Raw genomic sequence first — 20,211 nt, forward strand, 5'->3', positions numbered from 1 at the left:
TTCATTTTAGAAGATGTTGAATCTCATTTCCTTGGCTTCTCTTAACATTTTGGGGGGAAATTATGTTTTGTGATTCTTTATATATATTTATAATTTACTCTTGTGAAGGTATGTTCCTGCTAGTGAGAGTAATTATCTCTTGTATAAAGCAAAAGAGCAAAAATAAAAGCATATTTCAATAGGAAAAATAGGTGATAGGTTTATTTTTTCTTTTTTTAAAATTATTATTATTTTTTTTTTACTTTATATTTTTTCTTAATTTGGTGAAAAATGCATATGTAAATAAATGACTGGATTAAGGAGAATTTTTTAACTCTGAAATCACGCATTTTAGCTGATTATTGAGCACAAGTTCTTCTCGATTGTTAGAAGCTGACAATCATATGAAGTTGGTGAAATTCTTTTATTTATTTATTTTTTAACTGGAGGATAATTGCTTTACAATTTTGTGGTGGTTTCTTCCATACAGCAATGCAGATGAACCATAATTATATACTCTCCCTCTTAAACCTCCCTCCCCTCTCTTCCCTCTAGGTCATCAGAGTGCCAGACTGAACTCCCTGTGTTGTATACTTCTCACCAGCTATCTGTTTTACACATGATAGTGTATATATGTTGATGTTACTTTCTCCATTCATTGAAGTTGATGAGATTCTTTCCTAAGTTTCTTTCTGATGCTAGATGTTGTGTAAAGGAAACTGACATTTGAGTGATTTCTTGTTCCAAGACATTATTTTGTTTAATTTCAGCAATACTTCTATTGGATAAATACTGGACTCCTTCAGTTTACAGAATGAGGAGCTGATATTTATAAAGTTTTTTGAATGCCACATGACGAGTACTGACTAGTACGGCCAGTGGCAGAATTAATACTTTAGAGACACGTGCTCTTTCTAATTATCAACATAAAAATGGTTGTTTGATTCCCAATATACTTGGCAAGTTGGAATTGAAATTCTTAATTTCCAAGTGATAATGTATGTCACAATAGTGAAGGTATTTCTCTATGTTGTTTCCCATAAGTCAGAGGGGAAGCCTGTATCAGTTCAGTTCAGTTGCTCAGTCGTGTCCGCCTCTTTGCGACCCCATGAATCCCAGCACGCCAGGCCTCCCTGTCCATCACCAACTCCCGGAGTTCACTCAGACTCACGTCCATCGAGTCAGTGATGCCATCCAACCATCTCATCCTCTGGCGTCCCCTTCTCCTCCTGCCCCCAATCCCTCCCAGCATCAGAGTCTTTTCCAATGAGTCAACTCTTCGCATCAGATGGCCAAAGTACTCGAGTTTCAGCTTTAGCATCATTCCTTCCAAAGAACACCCAGGACCCATCTCCTTCAGAATGGACTGGTTGGATCTCCTTGCAGTCCAAGGGACTCTCAAGAGTCTTCCAACAACACAGTTCAAAGGCATCAATTCTTAGGCGCTCAGCTTTCTTTATAGTCCAACTCTCACATCCATACATGACCACAGGAAAAACCATAGCCTTGACTAGACGGACCTTTGTTGGCAAAGTAATGTCTCTGCTTTTGAATATGCTATCTAGGTTGGTCATAACTTTCCTTCCAAGGAGTAAGCGTCTTTTAATTTCATGGCTGCAGTCACCATCTGCAGTGATTTTGGAGCCCAGAAAAATAAAGTCTGACACTGTTTCCACTGTTTCCCCATCTATTTCCCATGAAGTGATGGGACCGGATGCCATGATCTTCGTTTTCTGAATGTTGAGCTTTCAGCCAACTTTTTCACTCTTCACTTTCACTTTCATCAAGAGGCTTTTTAGTTCCTCTTCACTTTCTGCCATAAGGGTGGTGTCATCTGCATATCTGAGGTGATTGATATTTCTCTGGCAATCTTGATTCCAGCTTGTGCTTCTTCCAGCCCAGCCTTTCTCATGATGTACTCTGCATAGAAGTTAAATAAGCAGGGTGACAATATACAGCCTTGACGTACTCCTTTTCCTATTTGGAACCAGTGTGTTGTTCCATGTCCAGTTCTAACTGTTGCTTCCTGGCCTGCATATAGGTTTCTCAAGAGGCAGGTCAGGTGCTCTGGTATTCCCATCTGTTGAAGAATTTTCCACACTTTATTGTGATCCACACAGTCAAAGACATTGGAATATATGTTAATATACTTAAATTTAGAGATGAGTTGAAAGAATATTTTTATTTTTGGTCTTGTTGTCACAGTTTTGGTAATTAGTCCTAGAAATATAGTTTGATTATAAGACTTAAACTTATATATTTCTTCTTATATATTTGTTTAAGAAGAGCTTAAACTTATATATTTCTTCTTCTTATAATTTCTTTTGTTGTACACCTGCTTCAAGCCTTCTTGATGTCCTGAAGAATTCATTTTGAGATCTTCTACTTGCCCTTCAAGCTCCTGCACCATCTGACTTCAGTGTTTCTGCTCACATTTTTTCTCACTGTTTCTCTAATTGAGTTATGCTAGTGTCTTCAGTGTCCCCCTCAAAGTGCTAAGTTCAACTCGACCTTCTTAGCTTTCTCCACACACTCCTCAAATGTCCCCTGCCCCAAGTTATGCACTTACTACAGGGCTTCTATTATTCTTTCTTCCCTTAGGAAAGCTTCCAACTTCCTTAGTCAAAGTTATCTTGCTCCTCTGAGCTAAAGAACTCCTAAAGGACTTCTCAGAGCTCCTACAGTTTTTATTGGTGGGGACAATGTCATAAGTGAGATCGTACATGAAAATAAATGTTGAAAGTATGCAAAGTCAGTTTCTTTTAGTTTAAAACTAGAAACCCACCTTATCTGTAAGGACAAATTAGTTCCCAATTGCCAAATGTTTAATTTCTATAGAATATATTAGGAGTTAATTAGGTACTGAATCTTGAATAGATGAATTAATCATTTAATGGAGACCTTTATTTCATTGCTGTTTCACCCTCTTTTTCTTTCTTTTAAGCTGATCTTTTTTGGCTTGAGTAACCAGATGGTTGTAGCTTTCAAGGAAGAGAACACTATAGCATTCAAGCACCTCTTCCTAAAAGGATATATAGACAGAATGGATGACACATATGCAGTGTATACACAAAGAGATGTGTATGATCAGATCGTCTTTGCAGTGAACCAGGTAAGTCAGGCACATGCATTCTTTACTTTGGAGAAAGATTAGACTGGAGAATTGTTAGCAATGTGCAAAATAGAAGCTGACATTCAGGGGTACAAGGGTGAGCATTTTTTAATGAAATTATAAATATCATGTATGAAACCATTAATTTTTTTTAACTTTGCCAACAAACTTTTACAAAAACTGTAAGTTGAGAAGAGCTTTTGTTTAGTAACAGAGAGACAGAAACTTTAAAGACTTAATTAAAAGAGTCAGATCTAGGGCTTGACATAAGAACTTCAAAGATTTAAAATTATTAACCATGACCTTGGTTGTAAGTAGTCATTAAGTTTTCAGAGTTTATATGTTCAGGGACCCTTAAAAATAATGAGATTATTAGCCTTGAAGAATGTGTAGAGTAACCAAGACCTGAAATTCATTTAAAAAATAAGAAAGGCCTTTATGTCACATAAGGCAATGGTTTTATTGTAACATTGATTAACTGCTTCAAAAAGGAAGCTTGTTTTTCATACATGTGGGTCAAATTTCTACTCTGAGTTTCTAATCAATTTGTTTTTGCTATAAACAGTACTTTCTCAAGTCCAAAAATCTCCTATTTTGTAGGAATCTTTGGCAACTTTCTTGAAGTCAGCATTTCCAACCTGAGTTAGTACTGCAGACAACATTTCTGTAGTACTAACTGCAGTATATATAAAAATTGTAACTCTTCTTCAAAAATTGTTATAGTGTAATTAGGGCTTTTCATTTTCCCAGAGGCAAACTATGGGATAAAATACATATTTTTGACAGTAAGGCTTTCTGATACCATTCAGATTACAGAAATTGTCCAGAAATCTATAATAATGGAAGTAAGCTACATGCGTTGTTAAATAGAATTATGTCCTACAGTTTGTAAGGTCAAATAGTAGTGAAATTCTGGAGATATTAAGTTTTGAGATCCTTGTTTTAAGATTACTAAGTTTATCTAAATTACTGTGAAGCAAACTAGTAATTTCTTTTTGACAGGAGGGGTGGGTAGAGGCAAGAGATACACAGTTCAATAAATTCTTCCTAAAACATTTTGACTTTTATTATTAAGGTTAAAAACAGTCTTAAGTATATAGTATTTGGCATTCAGGCAGTTCTGTTTATCAGATTTCTTTTTTCTTTATAGAATTGCATGTAGGTAGATTCCTTGTGCTAGTAAATAGGTAGATACTATTTGGGGTAGAGTTTACCCCATTTGAGGCAAGTGACTCCCTACCATCTTCCAAGCACTATCATGGATTTTAAACTGAAGGTAAAAAAGTATCTTAATCACAATATTAGTGAATAAAGTTTTTGTGGTTAATAAGGTCAGTTATTCTACATGATTCCAGAGAAGTGAATAGGGAAAACATGGACTGATATGAAAGAAACATCTTTGTCTGCTGTAAGGAGATATTTTGATAGTTGAGATGATAGTCACCAAGAACTGACAGGTAGGTTTAAGACACAAGTTTCTATGATAGGAGGTTCAGATCTTTAAGTAATTCCTGTCTGGACTGCTTCACAGGGAGTGGGCACTCAGAAGGGCTATAGGGGCCCATACAGGTGTGACCCCTGCCTGCCTTTCTGGCTTTACCTCCGTTACAGGCAGGAGGTATCTCACATTTCAGGCATATTGGTCTCCGTGGTACCTTACCACATTCAATATCTTTTACTTCTTTTTTCATTTAATGTATTCCTCTTACTCTCTCCCATGCCCCAATATAAAACTACCCATTGGACTCTGAGTAGCTTTAGAAAGACTTAAGGCACTTATTTCCTTGTATGGGAAATATCTCAAAACTAAATATGTCTAGCATTATACTGTTTCCTCTAGATGCAGGACATAATACTATTTAATGATTTATACAGCTTAATTATATTACTGTAGATTTCTGGCGCATTTTCCCAGTCCCAGTGCTAGCAGAAATGTTGGTGCCGTAACAAATCCTATCCTAGCAGTTTACCATCTTACTGTGTGTAGATGAGCTCTAGTGGATGAAGATCTTCTATCATGTTATAATAGTTTTTCACCTCACCATTAACTTGACAAATATTTGAGTATCTACTCTGTGTACTCTTACCTGAAAGCTGGGTTTGCCTCTTGGTGGATGTCGAGCCAAAACAACCAACCAAGCCAAAAATCAGAAGGAAGGATTAATTATTTTCAGCAAATAAGGAGACCACCAGGGATCTTTCTCAAAGCAGTGTCTCCTGGGACAGTAAAATTGGGAAACTTTTAAGTTAAGGCACCTGCATATTTCTAAAGGGGCTTGGGCAGTCGACAAGAGTCCAAGTTTTAGTTGACTGAAGTCATGAGGGTCAGAAAAGGTTAAGTGTTACAGGCTAATCTTTACCACTGAAACAGAACTGGGAATCTTTACAATGGATGTGTTATCTATGCTGTTGTTACTTTTCTTGTCTGATAATAGTCATTTGTTTGTACATTCATTTGTTCCCTTAACATTGTTAATTACTGAGACCTGTTTAAGAACCAGCATTTGATCCAAAAAGGCTGAGGCCAAAAATGGCTTCTCTTACGACAAAGTCTCACATTCTCTTTCTCCAGGGACCCACCCCTTGCCCAGCCTATCTGCTTACCTGGTTCTAAGTGCTCAGGTTAGTGCAGTGGGCTTGATAAATTCCTTGCCCTGTGGAACTTAGATTCTAATGTAAGAGATGGATTTTAAACAAATTTAGCAAGACAAACAATTTGACCTCCAACAGTGATGACTGCTATGAAAAAAAATTAGGTGGCATAAAACATGAACAGTGGCCTCAAGATGGTCAGAAAAGGCCTCTCTGGGGATTTGAAGTCTGAAGAAGAATATTTCAGACTGAAGGAGTGGCAACAGCAAAGGCCCTGGAGGCTGGAAAACATTTAGTATCTTTAAGACAAGTGTGCAAAGGAGTGAGGGAAGAGCCAGAGGTAGGGCTTTCCAGGCAAAGAGCTTTTAAGTTTATTTTGAGACACAGGAAATCATGGGAGGACTTTCAGTAGGGGAATATTGCTTAAAAGTGACTAAGCTGTATTCTTGCAAAGATAAAGATTTAAAAAAAATTATCTTTAGACAAAGCTTTGCTGGTTAGTCTGGAACAGTTTTATCCCACTTCCTATATTATAGTAAAGCAGAACTCTTGACTATTGAAAATAGTTCAAAGATAAATAAAGTTTGTGCTCACATTAAATGTAAAAGTCACTTCCTAAACATAGTTCTTTAAAGGAGGAAAGAACTTGAAATGTTATTTAAGGTTAAATTCAGCCTTTAATTTTACAGGTAAGAAAGCAGAGGCTGATAAAGTTTGTGACTTGCTCACAATCACAGAAATGAGACTTGAACCCAAAACTCTAATTCACAAGTGCTCTTTGCCCTCTGCCATCCCAGTGCACAGTAGCATGTCAATTACTTTCCAGTCTCCACCTGGACAGGAGGTGGGAACCTACCGTTTCAAAGGCAGGGAGGGAGGGGAACCATGGCTTCACTTCTGCCTGGCTGAGTGCTCTCATTTTCTGTTTCTCTTTTTGGTTGAAGTATTTGCAGCTATGCAACGTCTCAGTTGGGAATCATGCATTTGAGAACAAGGGCACGGAGCAGTCGGCCATGGCAGTCTGTTGGCACTTCTACAAGCAAGGAAACATCTATCCTGGAAACGATACCTTTGACATTGACCCAGAAATTGAAACTGGTGATATTCTTCTATAAGCTAGAACTTCCATTTTTAACTCCTTGATTTAAAGGCAGTAATTTCATCTCTGAAAATATTGATTTGGCCTGTGCTATTAGGTCATAGTAAGAACTGTATCAGTTATGCCAGGTACTTCACTATACCTCATGATTCTTAACCAAACCAACAAATAAAAAATCAACAAGACAAGTTTATTATTCTCATTTTACAGAAGACTTAAGTGTGGCTCAGAAGGTTTAGTAATCTGTTCAAGGTGGACCTAGTAAGAGATAGTGCTGAAATTTGACCCAGGCTGTGCTCTTAGCCATTTTATTCCACAACCTCTCTTCTGGATAAGCCAGTTTAATAGATAGATATTGCCCTTATAAAACAAATATTTGCAAATTCTTGAATATATAAAACTTTCTCCCCTCAATAGTACTTCACTATTCAGTATCTTTGAGGGGTAAGTTGAGGAGTAATGAGATTCCCTCGTAGCTCAGTTGGTTAGAGATATGCCTGCAGTTCAGGAGACCTGAGTTCAATTCCTAGGTCAGGAAGATCCCCTGGAGAAGGAAATAGCAACCCACTCCAGTATCCTTGCCTGGGAAATCCCATGAACAGAGGAGCCTGGCGGGCTACAATCCATGGAGTCTCAAAGAATCAGACACAACTTAGCAACTAAACCACCACCAGTGAGAACCAGAATTTAGAATAGCATAGCTTATTCCTATTAGCAAAGATCTATTTACAATTTGTACCTAAAACATTAGCTTAGGTCATTGAGTTAAAAAGTAAGTACTTTTAACAGTTGCCGCTGGGACTTTTTCTTTGAGAAAAATAATAAAGGATTATAGTACTGACTAGTAAAAACCTTCTAAGGTGGTGTCTTCCCTTTTTTTTAAAAGTGTTTATTGAGGGAAAATTGTCAACACATAATATTTTTTAAAAATAGATACTTTAAACATAGAAAATTTTATCTTAGACACTCAAAGGGCTTCAAATGTATGCATAGGATACAAAAAGGGAGAGGGGCCTCAAAATTTAGGCTGAAAAAGACAGAAAGGAAGATGGCCTTTTATACAAGATTAGTGAAATAGAGTTCAGATCTTTCTCTACTTCCATCCTCTCAAGAAATGTTATAATCACATCTTACAAACAAATAAAAGTCATTGTAACCATGTGGTATGGATGTTTAGATTTAAAAATCTTAATTTACAAAAATACCAGAATCTGAATATCCAGTTTTCATTATATGATCCTTTCAGGATGCAGTTTTCTATGTTTATTTCAGGTGCTGTATTATGTTTTGTTCCTTTCTATGGCAGAATGTTTATTTGTGGAACCGAATGAACCTTTTCACATTGGAACACTAGAAGAAAATAAACTCAACTTAACACTGGACTTTCACAGGTGAGGGAAGCAGGGGGGAGGTAACTCCTGTTTGTGTGTACGTGGTTTCACTGCACTAAAGTCTCCTGTTTTCCAGACTCATAACAGTGGAGCTGCAGTTTAAACTGAAGGCCATTAACCTGCAGACTATTCGTCATCATGAGTTCCCGGACTGTTACGACTTTACTCTGACTGTGAGTGTGGGTACTCTGACTGTGAGTGTGGGCTGGGCTAATTTGATTCCTGTCTGGAGAAAAATGGTTTGATATAGTTATGTGTTCCATCTACTTGTGTTGAGGGTTGATCAAATGTATAGGGTGTTCTTGTCCTAACTGGATATGCACAGAGGAGACATTGGTTCAGCTAGCTCTGTTAGTCCTTTCTTAACTGCATTTTCACTTTCCGAGGTTTTAGTTATCATGGTCAACCTCTGTCTGAAAATATTAAGTAGAAAATTCCAGAAACAAACCATTCATGTATTTTAAACTGCATGTCATTCTGAATAGCATAATGAAAACTTTCTGACCTTCCTCAGTATGAATCATCCTTTGGTCCAGTGTATACCGTCCATTAGTCACTCAATAACCCTCTCAGTTATCTACATATCACAGTACTTGTGTTCAAATAAGCTTTATTTTACTTAAGAATGGCCCCAAAGCTGGTGATTGCAATATGTCAAAATATTTCTTTAGGTGAAAAACTGAAAGCATTTAACTTAATGAAGACAGAAAACCAATTGTATGTTGAGATTGCTTAAGCTACAAGAAGAAATCTATAGGTGACATTGTGAAGAAGGAAAAAGAAATCCATGCTAGTTTTACTGTTGCAGCTCAAACTGCAAAAATTATGGCCACAGTGTGATAAGTGTGTAGTTAAGATGGAAAAAGGCATTTAATTTGTACAAGATACTTAGAGAGACCACATTCATGCAACTTTTATTATAGTATATGTTATAGTTTTCCTATTTTATTATTATTGTTTAGTCGCTAAGTCATGTCTGTCTCTTTTGTGACCCCATGGACTGTAAGCTCCTCTGTCCATGGATTTCCTAGGCAAGAATACTGGAGTGGGTTGCCATTTCCTCCTCCAGGGGATCTCCCCAACCCTGGGATCGAACCTGCGTCTCCTGCATTGCAGGTGGATTCTTTACCACTGTGTCACCACGGAAGCCCACTTTTAAAAATTATTATTGTTTTTACTCTCCTGTGCCTAATTTATAAACTTAATCAAAGGTGTGTATGTATCAGATCAGATCAGATCAGTCGCTCAGTTGTGTCCGACTCTTTGCGACCCCATGAGTTGCAGCACTCCAGGCTTCCCTGTCCATCACCAACTCCCGGAGTTCACTGAGACTCATGTCCATTGAGTCAGTGATGCCATCCAGCCATCTCATCCTCTGGTGTCCCCTTCTCCTTCTGCCCCCAATCTCTCCCAGCATCAGAGTCTTTTCCAATGAGTCAACTCTTTGCATGAGGTGGCCAAAGGACTGGAGTTTCAGCTTTAGCATCATTCCTTCCAAAGAAATCCCAGGGCTGATCTTCAGAATGGACTGGTTGGATCTCCTTGCAGTCCAAGGGACTCTCAAGAGTCTTCTCCAACACCACAGTTCAAAAGCATCAATTCTTCAGCGCTCAGCCTTCTTCACAGTCCAACTCTCACATCCATACATGACCACTGGAAAAACCATATAGGAAAGATATTATATATGAAGTTTGGTATTATCTGTGATTTCAGGCATCTGCTGGGGATCTTGGATAAAGGGGAGGGACTCTTGTACCCACTTGTTTAGTTGTTAACCATCGGTCTTCTGTACCTCAATGTAAGTTCTCTGAGGGCGGGGACCTTGTCTTGTTCACTGCTGAGTCTTCAGGACCAAGAACAAGGACCACAAAGAACAGACGTTTGTACGTTTGTATGGTTAGCTCTCAGCAGTTGGTGGCAGTCTGCTTAAGGTCATTGCCAAGGGTTCTTGCTGCTGAGTTTCCTCACTGAGGATGCTTGCAGCCTATGGAAGTTATAGCTCACTGTGCCTCCTGCATGCTGCCTCTGAAAGTTCTGGTTAGTTTCCTCTTCTCTGTATTCCAGTTGCAGATGGAGCTTTGATGCTCTCTATGGAGCACAAGATGCCTCTCATGCTGGTTCATCACCTCACAGGGATCAGAGTCAGTAGCGCAATGCTGAGAGGCATATGCAGGACAGCATTTGATAACAGCTTGCCTTCACATGGTCCAGATTTCTAGTACTACAGTAGCAGTTTGTATCAAAAGTTATGTCCACGATACTCAACTAATTGTCTATTAGAAATCAAATTTTCAGAAATTGAGATTAAAAATATTTTAGGATGTAGTATAATATAATAATTATGCATAATGTTTAATAAGAAAAAGCACTAATTCTGTAAGACTGTATTTGGGCTACACATTTTGATCCTAATAGTAACCAGCAAGTTGTGAATTTTTAAATTACATGATTTTTTAAAAATTGAGCTGTTATCCACAGTCTTCTCTCTCTGTGTCTGTGTGTCTGCCTCTCTCTTGTAGAGAAATGATACTTTTTTTAAAGTCTTATAATCTTTTAAGGCTTTGGTCAACTGAAACCTTCTTCATGGACCTCTTTGTGATTTCTCAGTTAGAAATACATTCTGTGCTCTGAAGCCCTAGATTTTGTTTTTATTTTGTATTGTATGTCTTACCACCTTCTCTTTTAAGTTTTTCTAGATGTTTATCATCAGCTCCACTAGAATGAAAGTTCCCTGAAGGCAGGAACTGTTTTATCTTTTCATCTCTCAGAAAATATAGTAGGTGACTCAGATATTTGTTGAATGAGCAAGCAAAACACTAGTGAAATGCAGATCTTTTCCCATAACACATTACCATGTAAAAGCATCCTGGCCTTTAGCCACATGCAGATGTTATATTTTTGGCATTCTTGGAGAATTATCCCCGGCTATGTCTGTTTATTGTGTATTTAGCAGTACATCTCATAGAACCGTGGTGGAAACTGTATCCTATCAGGTAATTTGATAATAAAAGCCATTAGTGTGACTTTTGCCATAAATAAACATGTACTGTGGCAGTATATCCTGATGTAACATACAGGGACTTTCAGTTCAGCTCAGCTCAGTTCAGTCGCTCAGTCGTGTCCGACTCTTTGCGACCCCAGGAATCGCAGCACGCCAGGCTTCCCTGTCCATCACCAACTCCCCGGAGTTCACTCAAACTCGTGTCCATCGAGTCGGTGATGGCATCCAGCCATCTCAACCTCTGTCGTCCCCTTCTCCTCCTGCCCCCAATCCCTCCCAGCATCAGAGTCTTTTCCAATGAGTCAACTCTTCGCATGAGGTGGCCAAAGTATTTGGAGTCAGACAAATCTAGATTTTAATGTTAGCTTACCAGTTAGTAGCTATGTAATTTTAGGCAAATTATTTAATTGGCATGAGCCTCAGTTTTCTCATTTGTAAAACCAAATTAATGCCCACCTACTTGACAAAATTGTTGTGAAGATAAAATATAGCACATATGAAGGACCTACTAAATTATCTGGTGTGTGGTAGATGTTTGATTCAACAGCTATTTATTAAGGTTGTCTTGTGTGTGCCCAGTTGGGTTCATAATATAAAAGTAGTGCATTGTCATTCATTCATTCATAGTAGTTTGATAAATTCTTGCAACTTGTATTTTGAAGCTCTTTATTAAGTGTATAGACATCTAGGGTTTTTTGTGTTCACTTGAACTTTTTTATCATTGTGAAATGGCACTTTTTAACCCTTATCATATTCTTTGCTCTAAAATTTACTTTGATGTTAATATAACCATTCCAGCTTTCTTATAACTAGTGTTAGCATGGCATATCTTTTTTCATCCTTTTAGATTATTTGTATCTTATATTTAAGGTAGGTTTCTTGATACATAGTTGAGTCTTGCTTTTTTAATCCAACCTAACAATCTCTACCTTTTAATTAAGGTGCTTATATCATTTAAATTGCATGAAATTATTAATATGGTTTCTTTCTTTTTCTGCCTTCTTTTGGATTAACTGTTTTTTTAGGATTCTAGTCTATCTCGTATGTTAGCTTATTAGCTATAACTCTTTGTTGTGTTATTTTATGGTTTATGCTGCTGCTGCTGCTGCTAAGTTGCTTCAGTCATGTCCGACTCTGTGCGACCCCATAGTACACATATTTAACTTATTACAGCCTACTTTCAAGTGATGGTGTGCCAGTTACATGTATAACATAAAAACCACTTGGCATGGTTTTCCTTCTGCTTAAAGGGCTTCCTTTAATATTTCTTATAATGCAGATCTGCTAGTAATAAGTTCTTTTCACTTCTGTATGTCTGTAAAAGTATTTCACCTTCGTTTTTTAAAGGTAGTTTCATAAGGTATAGACTTCTAGCCTGGCTGTTTTTACCCTGGAACTTTAAAGAATTTGCTCTTTTGTTTATATTGTTTCTGATGAGAAATCTGCTGTCTTCTTCATCTTTGTTCTTCTGTATGGGATGTATTTTCCCCCTCTGGATGCTTTTAAAATTTTTCTCTTCATTTCTGGTTTCAGTGGTTTGATTCTGATATACCTTTATGTAGTTTTCTTCATGTTTCTTGTATTCGGGGTTCATTGAATATCTTGGATCTGTGGGTTTATAGTTTTTATTACGTTTGACATTTACTCAGTGTTATTTCATCAAATATTTTTCTATCTCCTTCCCCCTACTTTTCAGAGATTCCAATAATATATGTATTTGGGCACTTGAAGTTGTCCTCTTTCTTTGATTTAATTTTCTAATATTTTCTCTGTGCTTCACTTTAAATAGTTTTACTGCTGTGACTTCAAATCACTAATCTTTTTTCCTGTATTATCTAATATGTTATTAGTTACACTCAGTATATTTTTTCTTTTTCATTTAAAGAATTCAGTTTCTTCTAAACCTTGCTTAGACGTGATTGACATTAAGTCAGAGTTTATTAGATATTTAATGAGCGCCTACTATTTGAAAGACCCTGAGGCTCTTTGTTTGGGCAAAGCATGGTTTATTCTTGGCAAAGATTTCTGACTCATTCAAATAGTACTGAGCATCTTTCTTGTGTGAGGCTGGGTCTCCGCAGTGATAAAGATGAGAATACATTATCAATATCCTTGGTTGCTTGTCATGGGAAGAAACATATAGTCTAACATGAGTGGAAACAGAGTAGCTAGACTTACTAAGTTTATTTGTAATCTTTTGTCTGAAGTGGTATCAGTTCCAGAAAAACATCTATTTCTGCTTTATTGACTATGCCAAAGCCTTTGACTGTGTGGATCACAATAAACTGTGGAAAATTCTGAAAGAGATGGGAATACCAGAACACCTGATCTGCCTCTTGAGAAATTTGTATGCAGGTCAGGAAGTAACAGTTAGAACGGGACATGGAACAACAGACTGGTTCCAAATAGGAAAAGGAGTTCGTCAAGGCTATATATTGTCACCCTGTTTATTTAACTTATATGCAGAGTACATCATGAGAAACGCTGGACTGGAAGAAACACAAACTGGAATCAAGATTGCTGGGAGAGATATCAATAACCTCAGATATGCAGATGACACCACCCTTATGGCAGAAAGTGAAGAGGAACTCAAAAGCCTCTTGATGAAAGTGAAAGTGGAGAGTGAAAAAGTTGGCTGAAAGCTCAACATTCAGAAAACAAAGATCATGGCATCCGGTCCCATCACTTCATGGGAAATAGATGGGGAAACAGTGGAAACAGTGTCAGACTTTATTTTTCTGGGCTCCAAAATCAGTGCAGATGGTGACTGCAGCCATGAAATTCAAAGACGCTTACTCCTTGGAAGGAAAGTTATGACCAACCTAGATAGCATATTCAAAAGCAGAGACATCACTTTGCCAACAAAGGTTCGTCTAGTCAAGCCTATGGTTTTTCCTGTGGTCATGTATGGATGTGAGAGTTGGACTGTGAAGAAGGCTGAGTGCCGAAGAATTGATGCTTTTGAACTGTGGTGTTGGAGAAGACTCTTGAGAGTCCCTTGGACTGCAAGGAGATCCAACCAGTCCATTCTAAAGGAGATCAGCCCTGGGATTTCTTTGGAAGGAATGATGCTAAAGCTGAAACTCCAGTACTTTGGCCACCTCATGCGAAGAGCTGACTCATTGGAAAAGACTCTGATGAAGGGGACGCCAGAGGATGAGATGGCTGGATGGCATCGCTGACTTGATGGACGTGAGTCTGAGTGAACTCCGGGAGTTGGTGATGGACAGGGAGGCCTGGCGTGCTGCGATTCATGGGGTCGCAAAGAGTCGGACACGACTGAGTGACTGAACTGAACTGAACTGAACTGAAAAGAATCTGCTTGCAATGTAGGAGACCCAAGTTCAATCCCTGGGTCTGGAAGAGTCCATGGAGAAGGGAATGGCAACCCACTCCAGAATTTTTGCCTAGAGAATTCTATGGACAGAGGAGCCTGACGGGCTACAGTCGATGGGGTCACAAAGTCAGGCACAGCTGAATGACTAACATCGCAAATGGCAGACTTGAAAAGAACTTTCCTTTTACTTTAGGACTTGAGAGAAGAGGCACCAAAAATGAAAGCAAAACCCCCAAACCAGACTAATTTCCTTAGTTTGCCTTCCAGGTGTCTGCAAGGAGAAGGTGGGGGGAGTTTGAAGAGGGAGACAGTGGAAGAGCTATGAAAGGTATCCTGGCGTGGCTTTGTCCTATTGGTGCCTGGTGTCCCCAAACAGTTATCATTGAAGCCAGACATACTGTTGGTTCCCTGTGACCACATTCTTTGTAGTATTGTACATATGGTTCCAGAATGACAAGGAAAACGAATCTTAGAAGGAAAATTGAAAAAGCTCCACCTGAAATGTTTCAAGACGGAAATAATGAGCCTCTGTGTTAGTAAGAACAACATTAAAAATCTGTCCCTAGCCAAGGCTCTGCTGGAAGAAGGGGAAAAATGTGCTTGTACTTGCTCAGGAGGACATCTAGAGGTGCTTAGAGTGAGAGGAAGGGGAAGTTCTCTTGTTTTACAAGTGGTTCAGGGCTTGAATCAGATCAGATCAGTCGCTCAGTCGTGTCCGACTCTTTGCGACCCCATGAATCGCAGCACGCCAGGCCTCCCTGTCCATCACCAACTCCCGGAGTTCACTCAGACTCACGTCCATCAAGTCAGCGATGCCATCCAGCCATCTCATCCTCTGGCGTCCCCTTCTCCTCCTGCCCCCAATCCTTCCCAGCATCAGAGTCTTTTCCAATGAGTCAACTCTTCGCATGAGGTGGCCAAAGTACTGGAGTTTCAGCTTTAGCATCATTCCTTCCAAAGAAATCCCAGGGCTGATCTCCTTCAGAATGGACTGGTTGGATCTCCTTGCAGTCCAAGGGACTCTCAAGAGTCTTCTCCAACACCACAGTTCAAAAGCATCAATTCTTTGGCACTCAGCCTTCTTCACAGTCCAACTCTCACATCCATACATGACCACAGGAAAAACCATAGGCTTGACTAGACGAACCTTTGTTGGCAAAGTAACGTCTCTGCTTTTGAATATGCTATCTAGGTTGGTCATAACTTTCCTTCCAAGGAGTAAGCGTCTTTGAATTTCATGGCTGCAGTCACCATCTGCAGTGATTTTGGAGCCCAGAAAAATAAAGTCTGACACTGTTTCCACTGTTTCCCCATCTATTTCCCATGAAGTGATGGGACCGGATGCCATGATCTTCGTTTTCTGAATGTTGAGCTTTCAGCCAACTTTTTCACTCTCCATTTCACTTTCATCAAGAGGCTTTTGAGTTCCTCTTCACTTTCTGCCATAAGGGTGGTGTCATCTGCATATCTGAGGTTATTGATATCTCTCCCGGCAATCTTGATTCCAGTTTGTGTTTCTTCCAGTCCAGCGTTTCTCATGATGTACTCTGCATATAAGTTAAATAAACAGGGTGACAATATATAGCCTTGACGAACTCCTTTTCCTATTTGGAACCAGTCTGTTGTTCCATGTCCCGTTCTAACTGTTGCTTCCTGACCTGCATACAAATTTCTCAAGAGGCAGATCAGGGCTTGAATACTATCCTAGAAACTTAGGATTTTTAGAGACTAAACATTCTTTATGGAAGATCTCACTCAACTTTCTCAGCTCACAGAGAAATAAAGGGAACTTCCTGAGGTTGAACGGAGTTAGCATCAGGTGAGAGTTGAGGGTCTGGGTTTCCTGTAACTTTGGGAGAATTGTTTGCTAATTAATGCATAGCGGCACCTTGGCTTTAAAAGTAGTAGGTATGTTTTTGACCCTTTTCCTGTTCTTCACAGATAACTTTTGACAACAAAGCCCACAGTGGAAGAATTAAGATAAGTTTAGATAATGATATCTCTATCAGAGAATGTAAAGACTGGCATGTATCTGGATCAAGTAAGTAATGAATTTTACTAGTTTTCAAAATGGTTATTAAATAATATTAAATGGTTGTTAAATTACTCGTCCCAAGGATACGTGGAACATCAAATGAAAGAATTGGATCATGTCCAAGTCCCTAATTCATTTTAGTTATCTAATGTTCCATTCATGTAATTCATAAGTTATTAGTAATTTAAATGGTTTTTCTTGCCTTTTCCATGACCCTTCACTGGCTAGGCCTTACTAAAAAAAAAGTGCTTATAATTCCCCCAACAACAACAAAAAATTTACATCTACTCAAACCAGTATTTTTCGAGTGTTTATTGCATAAGTACTTTGAGCTACACTTTCCTTACTTCAGAGTTTTAAAATATCTTTGAGAAGGGTAACATCCCTATTTTTACAGATAAAGAAACTAAGGCTCAGAAGTGAATTTTGGTTTCTTTGGTCATATATCCAGGGAGAATTCAGGTAGGATTTGACCCTGAAATATCCAACACATTATAATTATCTTCTATCCAGGTCAAAAAGCAGATGACATAAGGACAGAGTACAGTCCTAGAAATATGGACACAAACTCGAGTATAAACTGAGTATCACTGAGAATTTTGGAGCTGAACTAGATGAAACCTACTGGAAAGAATTGATCTCATTCCCTAGTTCCTTGTAGTGGTGTGTTGTGCTTGACTTTAATGATTAGGTCAGAGGATCTTGGATTCTAGTAAGCAGAAGCACCATTCCAAGTACCTGCTAAGATGCAGTTTTCCCAGCTTCACACTAGACAGTCAGTAGGTCTGGCGGTGAGACCCAGGAATGTGCAGTGAGTCCTTATTCAGACCATACTTGGATAATAATTACTTTAGGGTTCCCTACTAATGGGTTCACAAAGTTCAGAAATAGTAATGAGATAGCATGAGTAAATGAAATAAAATGTCTTCATTTTAGTATTCTTTTCACTAATAGGTAACTTCAAATATATGAAGATCTGGACTCACAAACTTCAATTATAAAATTTCAATCACAAAATTGTTTATTTGAAACGCAAGCCTGTTTTGTCATCTGTAAACATCTTAATACTTCACGTACTTGGGAACAGGGAAAATGAGAGCATATGAAGGTGCCTGGGACATAAGCTTTCTCTCAAATGTTTGTTTCTTGGATTTTAAGTTTTTCTGAAGTAGATTTAGTCCTTCATATATCATTTAGATGCCTCTTGACAAAATTTTGGGTTGCTTCATTACAGTATAGTCTTGAGTTCTTTCCATCAGCAGAGAGCAGCCCAACTTGTTAAGTAAGAAAAGCTCTGTAAGAGAGTATGTGACGGCCACCCTCTGCTCTTCACCTAGCTGTGCTTCTGCTGGGAGGACTGATTCCCAGAATTCCTGTGTGGGTGGCTCTGCTTTGTCATTCAAGTCTCAGCTAAAAGCCACCGCCTCTGGTGAGGCCTTCCTTCACTCTGCCCTACGAACAAACCTTTCTTCTCCCCATTCCCTCTCCCAAAGCTCCCTCAGCAGTGGTGCTCATATTTTAGTGTTACCTGGAGAGCTTAGGAAAGCAGTTTCTGATTTACTAGGGCTAGGGTAAGGCAGGAGGATGTTCATTTCTTAAAGTTCCAAAGAGATGCCAAGAACCACTGACAGAGTGACGGATGTTGGAGACAAACTGCAAAGGTTTGAACACTGACTCTGCACTTTTCTGGCCATGGAATCTTAGGCAAGTTGTGTGACCCCTCTGGGCTTCAGTTTTCTTGCCTGCAAAGTGGGGATGATCACACCTACCTCGTGGGGTTACTGTGAGGTGCAAAGGAGTTAAATCTTCAAAAATGTCTGAAACTATGACTTAGTAGCTATTTGGATTTACTTTCTTCCTATCACGTACTCCTATCAGGAAGTATTCTGTTCATTTACTTGTTTACTTTTTTCTCTTATCTCACTGGAGTAGAAGTTCCACAAGGTCAGGGACTCTATCTGTCTTGTTCACCATTGTATTCTCAGCACGTGAAAACACACCTGATGCTTAATGAGTATTTTATACCTAGATAAGCATGTTTAAGTAAGATATGCGGGAACCCTAACTGTATTAGAACAAAAGATGACAGGTGATAGTTAAAGATCTTTGGTACATGATTTTGAGGACTTTTAACCTTCTTTAAATACTAACAGAAGAATCTGTATCAAAGCTTTTTCTGTTTGTTATCTTTGTGGAAAGAATACTTGAATTTTTAAAATTATTCTAAGCATGAGTATGAAGAAGGATCTATATAAAACTTGAAAATGTTTCTGAAGGATGGGAAAAAAAAGATTTGACACATTATGTTTTTTGTGAAATGATTTAACATGAACATGTCAATTCTCCCTAGATTAATCTATAAATTCAGCATGATTCCCCCCAAAAATTAACAGTAAGATTGTTATTGGAATTTGACATTTTGGTCCTGAAGAAATATGGGAAAATAACAAGCAAGACTAGCCAGCAGAAAGTCTAGGAAAGTAATGAGACATATTTTTCTTAGGCATTAAAACACACAAAAAAGTTGGAAGGGGAAGATACGGTACTTGAATACATTCAACAGCCATTTGGTACATGATAAAAATGGCATTTCACATCATTTGCTCCTTTTATTGGTACACATTCATGAATACTGATGTCCAGTGATGAAGAAGATGTGTGATGTGTGTAGGTATGTAAATTGGCATGATATTTTTGCAGAGCAATTTCTTAGATCTATTTTTAGAAAGATGCATATGCTTTAACCCAACGATTCCATCTTTGGATATTCATCCACCTAAAGAATCTCTTGAACCTGTGCACAAAGAGGACCTGGAGAATGGACTGTAGTAGTGAAACCAGATGACAGCCTGAATGTCCTTACAAATCAAGTATTGTACATCTGTACTGAAATAACACAATGCAGCTGTTAAAATAAATGAGGCTAAAAATGGGGGAAAAAAAGTAGTAGAAGTATAAATGTCACCACATTGATGTTCCAGTACATAAGCAGGTAACCTTCTTTCCTCCAGTTCAGAAGAACACTCATTACATGATGATCTTTGATGTCTTCGTTATTCTGATATGCTTGGCTTCGTTAATCCTGTGTGTTCGATCTGTGGTGAGAGGACTTCAGCTTCAGCAGGTGGGAGTCACTGCTTTCTAGCAATGCACTGGTCATTTTGATTGACAGAAATTCACCGTGCCTCCCCTCTTTTTCCTAAAGGAATTTGTCAATTTTTTCCTCCTCCATTATAAGAAGGAAGTTTCTGTTTCTGATCGAATGGAATTTGTCAACGGATGGTATATTATGATTATTATTAGTGACATATTGACCATCATTGGATCAATTCTGAAAATGGAAATTCACGCTAAGGTAAAATTTTTTCCTATTTATGTCATTGTTAGTATCAGATTTGCCTTAACTGTCATTTGTTTTTCCAAAATGTAAGGATTCACAGAGTACAAGATTGTTTTCAAACATTATATTGAGTAAACCTGAAATAACAGTAATTTGTAAGAATCTAGTCAGGAAATATTTTAGGCTGTTTTTCAAAGTGTGATTTAAGTCCTCTGAATCAGGGTCATTTGGGTATCTGATAAAATACCCCACGTTAGACCTACTGAATGTGAACTCTGGGGTTGGGGCCTATGAATTCGTACACACACTGAAAGTCATACACACA

General features: G+C 38.4%; 1 protein-coding gene across 5 annotated transcripts in view; it reads left to right on the forward strand.

The window, feature by feature from the left end:
- Positions 1–20,211, forward strand: part of MCOLN3 (mucolipin TRP cation channel 3) — a 35,023-nt gene that overhangs the window by 6,790 nt on the left and 8,022 nt on the right. For all 5 annotated transcript variants that reach the window (XM_005204381.5, XM_010803375.4, XM_010803373.3 and 2 more), the window contains 7 exons: positions 2,924–3,091; positions 6,628–6,781; positions 8,089–8,173; positions 8,250–8,346; positions 16,453–16,552; positions 19,558–19,670; positions 19,752–19,901. In XM_005204381.5, the coding sequence (XP_005204438.1) occupies positions 2,924–3,091; positions 6,628–6,781; positions 8,089–8,173; positions 8,250–8,346; positions 16,453–16,552; positions 19,558–19,670; positions 19,752–19,901 (867 nt within the window). The remainder of the gene's footprint in view (positions 1–2,923; positions 3,092–6,627; positions 6,782–8,088; positions 8,174–8,249; positions 8,347–16,452; positions 16,553–19,557; positions 19,671–19,751; positions 19,902–20,211) is intronic.

Source organism: Bos taurus, chromosome 3 (assembly GCF_002263795.3).
Source record: "Bos taurus isolate L1 Dominette 01449 registration number 42190680 breed Hereford chromosome 3, ARS-UCD2.0, whole genome shotgun sequence".
Lineage (NCBI taxonomy): Eukaryota > Metazoa > Chordata > Mammalia > Artiodactyla > Bovidae > Bos > Bos taurus.